The sequence below is a fragment of the Saprolegnia parasitica genome, assembly GCF_000151545.1.
Source record: "Saprolegnia parasitica CBS 223.65 unplaced genomic scaffold supercont2.189, whole genome shotgun sequence".
NCBI lineage: Eukaryota > Oomycota > Saprolegniomycetes > Saprolegniales > Saprolegniaceae > Saprolegnia > Saprolegnia parasitica.
Window position 1 is genome coordinate 1 of NW_012156583.1, and position 11,349 is coordinate 11,349.

Below are 11,349 nucleotides of genomic sequence, written 5' to 3' on the forward strand. Positions count from 1 at the left end.
GTCGAATCAGGGTCGCGTGGAGGGGGCTGGTAGGAATGCCTATCTGACTGCTCTCGTGTCCACAACATTGTACTTTTGGTACTCGCCTATGGGCTGGTGTCACCAGGTGGTGCGTATTTCCACTCTGAGGCATTTCTCTCTATCCACGTTGCCACGTCATGTTGAAAGTAGTAGTATTTATCCGTGGCGACGGCGCTTGGGCGGCCGTGGCTTCAAAGAGTCTTCTGCATATTTGTCGATCCGTTGCAGTGTCGTCTTGAAGCGCGCCACGGCGTCCGCGACGCTCGCTAGGATCCTTGCCGTTGCACGGTGCTTTCCGAGTTGGGCCACCGAAACTTGACCGGGCTGGGCCACCTTGAAAAGGCGACAGCTGCAGGCCTCCAGCCAATCGCGCCGGGGCTCGACCTGGATCACGCGCGATGCGTGGGCTTGCAAAAGACCGAGAATGTTTGGGCACTGCTCGGGGCTTTCCCATGGGCTTCCCGTCATCACGATGTTCTCGGATACGTTGGTGGTCGGGTCGTCCAAGAACGTCCGCGTTGCCTTGCACTGACTGCAGTGCGTCGGGTCCAGAGCCACGTCGCCAAGTGCAAAGTCCACAACCGGTGGAAGCGGCGGCGTCGCGTCGAACCGAGCAATGGCTGCCGCCGCCAGTAGTCGATACGCCGCCACGTTGCGCGGCAGAAGGTCCACAAGCGGCACGAGGAGCTTGTGCGTCGTGCGGATGTCCGTCGGGAGCGCCTTCAGCCACGCCGTCGCAAACGACGCGACGCTCTCGGGTGCATAGGACTGGAGAAGCATGACGGCCTCGCGCGTGAGATGTACGCCCATGGACACGGATTGCCCGTCGTGCTGACGGTTCGCAACGACTTCGTGGAGGTCTGGCCACGCCATCTTGTCGAGGAGCACATGGATCGAGCGCTGGATGTACTCGACGACGAGCGAATGCAAGGCGCCGAGGTCGACTCGGTTGTCTGCCAACGGGCGGATGGCTGGCAGTATAAAGAGCCCGTAGCGATCGGCGCACGTGTTGAAAAAGGTCGCATCAAGACGGTTCGCTCGCTGCGCTAAGACGAGCACGCTGCGAGCAGCGTCCACGCTTGTGACGGTCTGTGGAAGGGGCAAGTTGAGGTACGAATCGACCGAGGCTTTCCGCGGACGTCGCGGTGGCAGTTGCTTCAATGCACAAAAAATGACCTCGAGAACGGTCGCTGGCAGTCGCAGCGATGGCTGGGTGAGCGCGGCCGAGGCCAGGCCGACCGCAACGACCATGAGCGGATCGGCGTCCGTGCTGGCCAGCGTCAAGAGGATGGACGGGTGCGCTGGAAAAAGAAAGGTGTCGACTGCAGCGACAAGCACCGGTGGCAAGCAGGCGCCCACAAAGTTAGCATCCGCCCGTTGCGGCGCGATGGTCGTCACGTAGTGCTCGAGCAAGAGACTGTACTTGACAAAGTCCGAGCCGCGGCCATACCAGTCGTTCTTGGCGTTTAAAAGGCTGGGTCCGAGGCCGGGCGTCGCTTGTACAATGTGGTAGCAGCGCTTGAAAAGCTCGGCCTCGAATGGCTGAAGGAGTGGTGGGCACACCGCCTTGTCGTCCGTGTCGAGGCCAGCCAAGCTCGTGAGCAGCCGGAGCGTCGCGATCGGTGTCGTTCAAATCCAGCGCTGGACGAGCTCGAGCATTGCCGGCTCGAAGCGCTCCCAGCCATGGGTTGTCAAGAGACCATGGAGCCAGACAGCGACTTCAGCGAGCGGAACGTCGTTTGTGATCGAAATGCAGTCGCGAAGAAATGTCGTTGTGAGTTCAAAGTCGTTGTACGCGACCAAGATGCGCTGCATCTGCGATAGTAGCGACGGCTTGTGTCTCGTGGCAAATGCTTCAGCGGACTCGTGCCAGCCAGAATTGCGGTCTTGGACGTGAAAAGCCGACATGACAGCCATTACAAGCTCGCGCGGGTCTGCAAGACCGAGGAGGTTGCTGTCGAGAGGCTGGGCGGCAGCGAAATGGGAGACGACGAACGCGAGGGCGTCGGCGATACCGACGAGCCACGCCCGGTGACGCTTGGGCCAAAACACGATGGCGTGTTCCGGGCACTCGATGGTGTCTTGGTCGACGGCCTGGAATTGTAGAAACCACTGGATATTTTTGCATGAAGCGACGACGGACGGCGGCATGTCGCACTCGGGATGCGGACAAAGCTTGCTCACGACTCTCTCGTTCCTGCCGGACTTGCGAAAAGCAGCAAGGCCGACATCAAAGCAGCCCGTCGCAAGCAAAGCGTGCACGAGAGCTCTGGGCATCTCATCGAGCAATTGGAATAAACATGACCCTGCTCGCCGCCGATGCTATACATTTGCAGCACCTCTGGCAATTGGACGTCGAAACCGATCCGGTGGTGCGGTTCCGTCACCGAGAGACCGACCGCTCGAAAGGCAGCAATCGCAGCATCTTGCACGGGCGGGTTGTAGCGCATGTTGAAGTGCGCCGCGACATAGACAACACGGTAGACAAGGGCGGCGAAGCGACCAGATGTGATGGGCGATGACGAGATGGACGAGGAGAGAAACGTGGTAGCGTACGCTGCATGCAGCAACGAGACATCGTCGTTGAATCGCTGCGTCTTGTTACCATGGGAGAAGGTCACGACGCCTCCTGCGTGCGCCGACGGAAGAAGCACGACGAGAGTGCCAAACGTCCGCGCGGCTTCGTCCTCGTCGGCGGCGGGCAAGGGGCGAAGACAGTTGCTGTCGCCTTCGTCATCGAGAACCATGTGCGAGAGATTCACGTAAAAGGCATCCGATGGCACCAAGGCGGATTCGCACGCTTCGTGCGCCTCCTGCAAGATGTCGTCGAGGCCATCACGGTACCGCTCGTTCAACTCGATCGCGGACGCCGGGATGATCTTGGTGTCGGGGAAGAGCGCTGCGATCTCTCGCGCCTGCGCGACGCAGAGCGGCCACGCAAGTGGCTCGTCCATCCCACGGAGCGTAAAGAGGAACGGCGATGGGTTCTTCAACGTGCCAATCGTTGCAAACGTGCCTGGGGCGTCAAGGAGCTCGTACGCCGTCTCGTAGGCGCTCATCGCGGCTGGTGGAAAGTGCAACATGGTCGCGGTGCAGCCAATCCGCGTCGGCTTATTAAATAGCGAGTCTATATATAGAGCTCGATAAACAGGACGTGATTGGCTACAATTCACGTGTTTGAGGTGCAAGGATTGACGCTGACTCGGATACACCATGGAGGCGCCAGAATACGCGCATGTGGGAGACGCCGCATTCGTCTCAGGTATCTCCAACGATGGTCTCCAAGAATCGATGTTGTCCATGTCATATAATCTCACAGAAGGCGGTTTTTGGGTGACCATTCGACGCTCCCTTTCCACCTGCCTTGCAGGCTCGTGTTGTGCTCTTGCCAGGGTTGAGCCTTGCGCACTGCGAAGTCTCTGAACATGCCGCTACAACATCAGCAAAATGGCCAGCGCACGTGCCCATCACCGCCGAAACGCGTCTTGGGCAGCCTCGACATGAAGCAAAAGCGTCGGGCCGACGAGCTCACTTGTTGGCAGATCTGGTTTCGCTACTATGTATGTGTCAAGCGCATCGACACCTTCGGTCGACATCTACCTCCTATTGAATATACGCTATCTTGGCCAAATCTCGGTGGCCGAGCTCGAAAAGCACCGTACAAAGGCAGCGGTCCTGACAAGGGTAGTGACGCGGCAGCGCGCTCTAAAAAGAATCGAGCGGTGGTCGCCAAAACAGCAGAGGACACGAAGGCACGGCCTGTCTTTATAATATGCAATGATGATGTGCTTCGTGTGTTGAACTACTCGTGATGCTGCCGGGTCGCTTTGACACGGGTGCTTGGTCGTCTTTCTCTTGTCGTTGGGTCCGAACTCCGGCCAACCGCAGTCGTTCCTTGACAGTGGCGACAACGGTGGCTGTGCTGGCCATTCTCTGGATGGCGACCGCGTGTGCCTTCCACTCGGTCTTCGTCACTTGGCCAGGCTGGGGCCGCTTCAAAACGGCACGGGAATATCCATCGTAGCTCGGTGGAGACAAGGCGAGACGGGTCGAGTGGGCGTTGATGACGCGCGCGATCATATCGCACAGATCATATTGGTATAGAATGAACTCGGCATCGTCAGGGCTTTGCAGAAACTTGTGCACTCTGCTGCATTGCGCACAATGCGCCGGATCGAGCTTGATGTCGCACATCGCAAAGCTGGCGTACGTCGGGAGACTCGGAAGCGCTTCAAAGCGCGCAATCAGCTGGCTTGCCAAGTGCCACAGCACTTTGACTCTCGGGCCATGCATCACTACAGGCGCCAGCAGCGAGTGCGTCGCCTCGAGCGTCCTTGGCAGCGCCGCAAGACACGCCGTAAGGTAGGGCACAACAGTCGTGGGCGAGAGTCGCTGGAGGAGGTCGATCGCATCGAGCAAGAGCAGGACACCAATCGCGACGGACGCATCTTTGTAGATCTTCTCGTCGTCTGTATACCAGCTGGAGCGCCAACAGTCGGGTGTGCCGAGCGACTTCGGCACGCGGCGGAGATACGCAATCACGAAAGGCGATACCGTGCTGAAGTTGGGACACTGCGTGGCGCAGAGAGTCCGGAGCGCAGGCAGCAACTTGAGGTCCCAGAGGATAACACATTGCTCAAACAGCGCCGCGTCGACTCGGTTGGTCGCGAGCGCCAAGTAGAGGACGCTCTGGATGCCATCCACACGGATGCGTCGCATCGAGTACGAGTCGAGGTCTGGGTCGGTCACTGCGCGTAGAATACGATCAATGGCCTTGGATGGCAGTGGCAGCGATGGCTGGCACACTGCCGCAGAGGCAAGACCGACAGCAATGACGCTGATGATGTTGGCGGCCGTGTCGGGTAGCATGTCCATGATCGACGGGCGAGGTGCAAAGACGTAGCTATCGACAGCAGCGACCAGCACCGGCGGCAGGCGATGGCCCACGTAGTTGGCTTCATCGAGCTGCGGCGCCATCGTTGTCACGTAATGCTCGAGCAAGAGGACGTTCTTGAGAAAGTCCGAGCCGTAGCCGTACCGTCCACCGGGACGGGACGTCCAAGTCGTACAGCTTGGCGAGGTTGATCACCGCTTCGTTGCCGAAAGGACCGAGCGACTCGGCCTTCTTCAAGCCGAACGGGTAGAGAGCTGAAAACGATTCAACGACCTCCTGCGTCCTTGTTGTAAAGCGCTCTTCGAGGCCCTCGACAAGGCGCTCGACGTAGTTGACGCTAGCTTCGTACGCCTCATCGAGGGCTTCGTAGTCGACGGTGGCCTTCTGCTCGAGCTTCCCGAGGACGGAGCATGCCGACGGCGTCATCACGCTCGAGCGTGACGTACCAGCCGGGAATGCCGCCTTGAGGTGCGCCGCGTGAGTGGCAACGGCTTGACCGACCATGACGATGTGCATGTCGGATGCTTGCAGCGCTTTGCTGAGGTTGTTGAGAATCACCAAAATGTCGTTCATCAAGGCAACCCAGAAATGGAAGCCATCGTTGGCGAGGTACACGGCGTGGACGGACGCAGCGGAGCCCTTGTCCTCGTGAATCACGTGCGCGATCGGATCCAAGAGCTCGTAAAAGTTCGACATCATTTGCCCACGAGAAAGCCAGCCGAGCAGAGGCTTCGGATTCTTGGACTTGCAGTGCTGGATCGCCGCGTCCAAGGCTTGCTGGCGTGAAAGCGACTTGTTGAAGTACGAGTAGATCGCGGTAACGACGCTCATACGCTCTTCCTCGTAGGGACCCTCGGCGGCCTCGGCAGCCACGTTGAGGCGGTGGGCGGGGCAGTGCGAGGTAACGAGACGTGGGATCTTGGTCTTGAGTAGCGTAGCGACGCCGTTGCGACAACCGAGCATGACCGATGCCCCGTCGCTTGCAAACCCGACCATGTCGCGGTAGTCGAGGCCGACATCTTCGATGAGGCGCAGCAGTGCCGCAAGCACAGCGTCAGACGTGCCCGGCGTGACAACACCAAGCATGCGCACGCGAATGGCGCTGCCATACACATAGCGCGCCATGACGATGAGATTCTTCTCGCCGCCGCCATCCGTCGACTCGTCGCACGTAACCGAGAAGTACATGGCCGCGTCGATCTCCATCTTGGTCGTCTGCATGACCGAGGTTTCGCACACCGAGACAAGGTCGGCTGCGCTTTTGGCGTTGCCGGACGAGCCGTACGCATGGACGCTGCGGTCGAACGAGTCTGCGGCGTTGAAGATATCGATGCTGTCCTTGACGAGACAGCAAAGCTGCGGCATGAGCTCGTACGGCAGTTGGTTCTTGGCGAGAAAATAGGCGCAGCGCATGGGGCTGCCACTGCTGGTGCGTCGAGACTTCCGTGCGCTTCTCCTCGAGCACGCGTGCGTTATCAAGCATGAGCTGCATGGCCGAAGCGTTCGCTGTTCGGAGAACTGCTTCCTTGTGCTTCTCACTGTCGCCATGCTTCTTGATCTGGCTGAGCACGAGCTTCTTGGTCGGGCCGCCCGTGTAACCGCCAGGTTTGGCGAAAATGTTGTTGGTCTTGGCGGACTTGCAGACCGAGCAAAAGATGGCGTTGAGCTCCTCGTCGTAGACAAGCCATGCACGCCCAGTGCGCTATTCAGTTCGGAAGCTCATGGTCGATGTGTCGCTTGAGGCAAAATGATAAGTCAGACGTCAGTCGCATTCGTACTTCAACGGACATATATGCACATATCCGCGCGCAGCGCGCCACTAGCGCAGCGAGTGCAAAAGGAGTTTAAAATGTGTTCAAATTACACCTTTTCATGAGAAAGTGGGTCTCTGAAATTGGCGCAAATTTGTCTTAAAAGCCATATGGCGGAGACAGGATTTGAGAAATTGCTGCCGCTCCGCCGGAGCCGCGGACACTGTGTCAGACACGGGCCCGAGCAACCCGCTTCGCCGCATGTGCCGTGCGCACAGTTGTCGCTGCGTCGTGTACTCGAGTGGTGTCTGCATTCGCCACGTCGGTCGCGTTTGCTGCGTCGTCGGATGCAAGCTAGAGTACTACATCCAATTGCATGTATGTATATACTCTTGGCTGCGAGACCCTCGCGCGCAAGGGTAGATGCTGCCGGGTGCACGGGGAAAAAAAGCATCGTCGCTGGGCGCACACTCGACGGCAAACGTCAAAAGGCCGCTGCAGTACTTTCAAGGCGACATCAATGACACATCGGATGTCTCGTGCAAGGACGCGTGGCCGTCACCAGCGCCCGTAGACGCCGCCATTTTGGACACTCTGGAGTCGAATTTCAGGATGTTTGGTATGATTCGTCAGCTTGTGCGATGCACTGCAGAGTGGACGTGCATGTAAATTTCTGGCGCGACACCAAATCTGCAGAAACGATATGACAATAATGTCCCATAGTATCTTCTATTATACCATTGTCGAGTTACAGCCACTCCTGAAGACCCGAATGGTCTTCGACGCGGTCGCCAACGGACTATATGTGTTCCAGCTAAAGCAACTGACGCTCCAGACGGTGAATGATCTCGGCCACAGTAGGGCGAGCGTTTGGCTCGGCGGCCATGCACGCGATCGCGAGGTCCCGATACCACGCGGGGCAGTCGTCTCGCAGTGCAGGCCGACGACCACCCTGGACGTCTTTCCAGAGCGCAAATTGGCTCACGTAGTCGCCGTCACTGTACGGCACGTCGCCCGTATTCAGCTCGGTGAGGAGAACGCCAAAGGCGTAGACATCGACGGGAAAGGACGCCTCGTTCGTGCTTTCGAACGCCGTGAGCTCGGGTGCCATGTACTGCGCTGTGCCAATGGTCTTGCGCACGTGCTTTGGGTCGCAACACAAGTCAAAGTCGGCGAGCTTGGCGCGGCCGGAATGATCAACAAAGACGTTTCCGGGCTTGAGGTTGCAGTGGACGAGCGATTGGCCGTGCACGTACGCGAGGCCACGTGCGATGTCGACCGCCACTTGTATTTTCTTGCACTCGTCGAGCACGTTCGAGTCGAGTGCGCCTCGAAGGGTGCCCTCCATGGACTCGAAGATGAGCCGCACGCTCTCGGTCGTTGCATCGATGCTCCCATCAAGGAGCTCAATGACGTACGGCGACTTGAAGCTACCGCGTATCTCAGTCGTGACGAGGCATCGTTGTCGAGGAATATACCTGGAATGCAGGCGGAGGTCGGTCCACACGGAAGGGTCGGTCGTGCGAATCGACTTGCTAATGACGTCGCGGCCATTGAATTGCCCTCGAAACCACTGGCTGCTGGTGTCGACAGCAAAGGGCAGTTGGTCGAAAGTCACGGACTTGGTCTACGACTTCAAGCTCAATATGCGTGAATAGAAAAAAAGCGCTAGTAGCTTGTTAAGCGGCCCTTGGTTGAAACAGACCTGGGGGCTTGTGGGTGGCCTGGCTCCAGTGTCGGTCGATGCTGCGAGGTTGATGTCCGTGTCCTGCGAGCGCACATGGTAGCATGAGCTCACGTTTTCGGCCTCCTGGATTCGCACTGTACCTTGAAAGAAGGGTGCATTCTTCGCACTGCTGCAAATGCAAAAATGTGAAATGAGCCACCGATTATCCACCCGTGACGGAAAGTATTAACTTGATACTTTCCGAGTCGACTTGATAGTATCAAGTCGACTCATCCGTGAGCGGATTGTCATCACCCAACAGATCCTGCGGACCCAGCTGCGGACCATCGGATGACATGCAGTTATACAAGTAGCATATAGAGCGGTGTGCGAAAATCAAGGGAATAAAATAGCTTATTTATTCCCTTGGCGAAAATGGACAGAACAGTGTTCACGTGGTCATCAGTCCTTGCCACCATCGACGAGGCGAAACTACTTCTGACGTGTTCCAGGTACATTCTAGAACTCTACACTTTGCCTTTATACATGGTGTGGTTAATACAACGCTACGGGTAACTAGATTGGCATCTACTGCAACTTTGCCTTGAGCGTGTCAATGATCGTCGACACCGTGGGGCGGTCGCCCGGAAGCGTCGCCATGCAGTTGACCGCTAGCTCCCGAAACCATGGAGGGCAATCGTCACGGAGCTCGGGGCGCAGACCGCCTCGGACTTGAGGCCAAAGCTCAAAGCAAGAGTAACCATAATGCCTGTACGGTACCTCCCCCGTGTTGGCATCGAGCTCGGTGAGGAGGATGCCAAATGCATAGACATCTGAGGCGTAGGAAGGTGCGGCGGCTGGGATGCCCGTGAGCTCGGGCGCCATGTACTGCGGCGTGCCTTCTAGTTTTGCGTCGCCGCGCGTGCTCTGCTGGCTAATGCCAAAGTCGGCGAGCTTGGCGCGGCCGTTCTCGGTGACAAGCACGTTTTCCGGCTTGAGGTCGCAGTACAGAATCTGCTTCTCGTGCAGGTAGGCGACGCCTTGGATGACATCAAGCGCGATGCGGACCTTCTCAACCAGCGAGAGCTTTTCGTTCTCTTGTCCCAAGCGCTGGCGCAAATTCATGGCCATGAGCTCGAGCACGAACGAGACGCGCCCCTCGACCGGGTTGATGTCGACGTGGATGAGCCTGACAATGTACTCGGACTGGAGGCTAGGACCCAACATAGCGATCGTTCACGATGTGAAAATGAGTTCAAGTACCTCGGGAGAAATCGGATCTCGGTCCAAATCGACGAGTCGTACACCTGATTAAACACCTTGACGGCCACGTCGAGACCTTTGAACGCGCCCTTGTACACGGTGCTTGCTGCCCCCGTACCCAAGACGTGTTCGCTGCTGACATCGACGTCGTTGCACTGGAGCATGGCCACAATCTCGTTGTAGTTGCGCTTGACGGCAATCATAAGGGGCGTGTTGTTCTAAGCACTCTATACTGTCGGAGCCCGTCGTTAAAAAAGTTGACAGTACGTACATCCAGGTCCGGCAACGACGGATCGGCGTTATGCTCGACCAAGACTTGCACGATGTCGGCTGCGCGCATGCCCACCGCAGCCAGCAGCGGCGTTTCTTGACTCTACCAAACCCATGAGCGCACGTGAGTTTATAAGCAGTCGATGTACCCCGAGAGTGGTCTGGTTGACGTTGATGCCGTCTTGAAGGAGCAAGAACTCGATCGCACGCAGGTCGCGGCGCACGACGGCGTTGTACAAGAGGCCCTCGCCGTCCTGTGGCCATCGTATATGATGTAAGTCGACGGCTGGAAGCCCAAGTGACAACCTCGTTCGTGATGGCCACGTCGATACCACGCTCGAAGAAGAACTTGGCGGCGTCGAAGTTGCTGCGCTGGATCGCCTCGAAGACGCACGGCTGGCCCTAATGGCATCCAAGGAACATGAAAATGGAGGTTCGAATGCCGTGTCGTCGTACGGGCACGAGGTCGCACATATCGGGCTTGATGCCGCTCTCGCTGCGATCGGGATGCATGAGGCACTGAAGGAACGCGACTGTATACGGTGGCTCGACCCATCGCATCGTCAAGGTCGGCAGCGTCGTGCTACGGCGTGAGCAGTTAGACGCATTTGCCACGAAGCGTTGTTGACGTACGCGTCCTAGAGTTCGAGGTCGTCGTGAGGCGCCGAGTCGGTGCACGTACAAGACATACCTGGCTGCACACTTCGGTGATGTCAAATCGGGTGAGCAGAATAAGGTCCAGAATCTCGAGCTGGGCTTGGCAGAGTTCCGCGACCTTGATGTCCTTGGCAGCGTCATCGAGGGCCATGTCATTCTCAATGGCACGGCGCCCCGTGCTGAAGCCGATGAGCGTTGCGTGCACGAGCGTGTGCGTGTACTCGTTCGTTCGCTTCGCCTACGCAGCGCATGCATCATCTTGGCTTGCATTTGGCATGCGCTTCGAACCGGATCGGCGATGTTGACATTGCCGTATGCCCCGGCTACCATCGTCGACAGGTACGCGTGGACGCCGGCGTAGAGGCTGCGCTCGGCGGCTTCAATCGCGTTTCTCTACGCGCACGCGTGAGCACCGCCAAGGACGATCGCTCTACCTCGGCGGGTGTGATCTTGCGGGCCATCGGGGTCAGCCTCCAAATCGCGAATGATTCGCATCTGTCGTCTGGCAACTTCAACGAGCCGTGCCGGCTGTATTTGTTGTGACAGGTTTACGCTGTATTTGGATACCTGGGTCCGCGAGGTCGTGCAATCTTTGTCTCGCAGTGTATCGAAAGAGAGAGGTGCTAGTGATATCATTTGTGGTCAGTGAGACGCCACCCACGGACGCGGTTGCATTGCGCTACAAGCCAATCGACCATGCGCGCTGTCAAGGCGCTCGACTCGCTGGCTTTGGACGGCGCATTGATCCGCGATGGCCGCAGTGCCGTGATGTATTTGGTTTGACAGGTTTATGACGTATGTGGATTGCTTGGGTCCGCGAGGCCGTG

At 58.0% G+C, this 11,349-nt stretch overlaps 4 protein-coding genes across 4 annotated transcripts; all 4 read right to left on the bottom strand.

The window, feature by feature from the left end:
• Nucleotides 1-177: 177 nt before the first annotated feature.
• On the bottom strand, nt 178-3,080 carry SPRG_14849 (hypothetical protein; the record flags this gene model as incomplete). The annotated part of the gene is made up of 3 exons (XM_012354877.1): nt 178-1,587; nt 1,669-2,290; nt 2,350-3,080. The coding sequence occupies 3 exons, from the start codon at nt 3,078-3,080 to the stop codon at nt 178-180; spliced, it is 2,763 nt and encodes a 920-aa protein (XP_012210267.1).
• A 912-nt stretch (nt 3,081-3,992) lies between these two features.
• On the bottom strand, nt 3,993-6,705 carry SPRG_14850 (hypothetical protein; the record flags this gene model as incomplete). Its single annotated transcript, XM_012354878.1, has 6 exons — nt 3,993-4,005; nt 4,058-4,168; nt 4,214-5,031; nt 5,060-6,301; nt 6,357-6,617; nt 6,694-6,705. 6 exons carry the CDS (start codon nt 6,703-6,705, stop codon nt 3,993-3,995), a joined length of 2,457 nt encoding a protein of 818 aa, XP_012210268.1.
• Nucleotides 6,706-7,480: 775 nt separating this feature from the next.
• Nucleotides 7,481-8,220, bottom strand: SPRG_14851 (TKL protein kinase; the record flags this gene model as incomplete). The annotated part of the gene is made up of 2 exons (XM_012354879.1): nt 7,481-8,096; nt 8,174-8,220. 2 exons carry the CDS (start codon nt 8,218-8,220, stop codon nt 7,481-7,483), a joined length of 663 nt encoding a protein of 220 aa, XP_012210269.1.
• A 641-nt stretch (nt 8,221-8,861) lies between these two features.
• Nucleotides 8,862-9,928, bottom strand: SPRG_14852 (TKL protein kinase). The gene is made up of 3 exons (XM_012354880.1): nt 9,867-9,928; nt 9,638-9,813; nt 8,862-9,545 (listed from the first exon to the last, which is right to left on the bottom strand). The coding sequence occupies exons 2-3, from the start codon at nt 9,796-9,798 to the stop codon at nt 8,921-8,923; spliced, it is 786 nt and encodes a 261-aa protein (XP_012210270.1). The 5' UTR covers nt 9,799-9,813; nt 9,867-9,928; the 3' UTR covers nt 8,862-8,920.
• Between the last annotated feature and the right edge of the window lie 1,421 nt (nt 9,929-11,349).

Excerpts from the sequence above, each read along its gene's own strand:
- SPRG_14852 (XM_012354880.1), bottom strand. The coding sequence starts at position 9,798 with ATGATTGCCGTCAAGCGCAACTACAACGAGATTGTGGCCATGCTCCAG. Across the intron at positions 9,546-9,637 it reads GTCAAGGTGTTTAATCAGGT|CCTCCAGTCCGAGTACATTG; the intron begins GTACGACTCGTC and ends GTTGGGTCCTAG.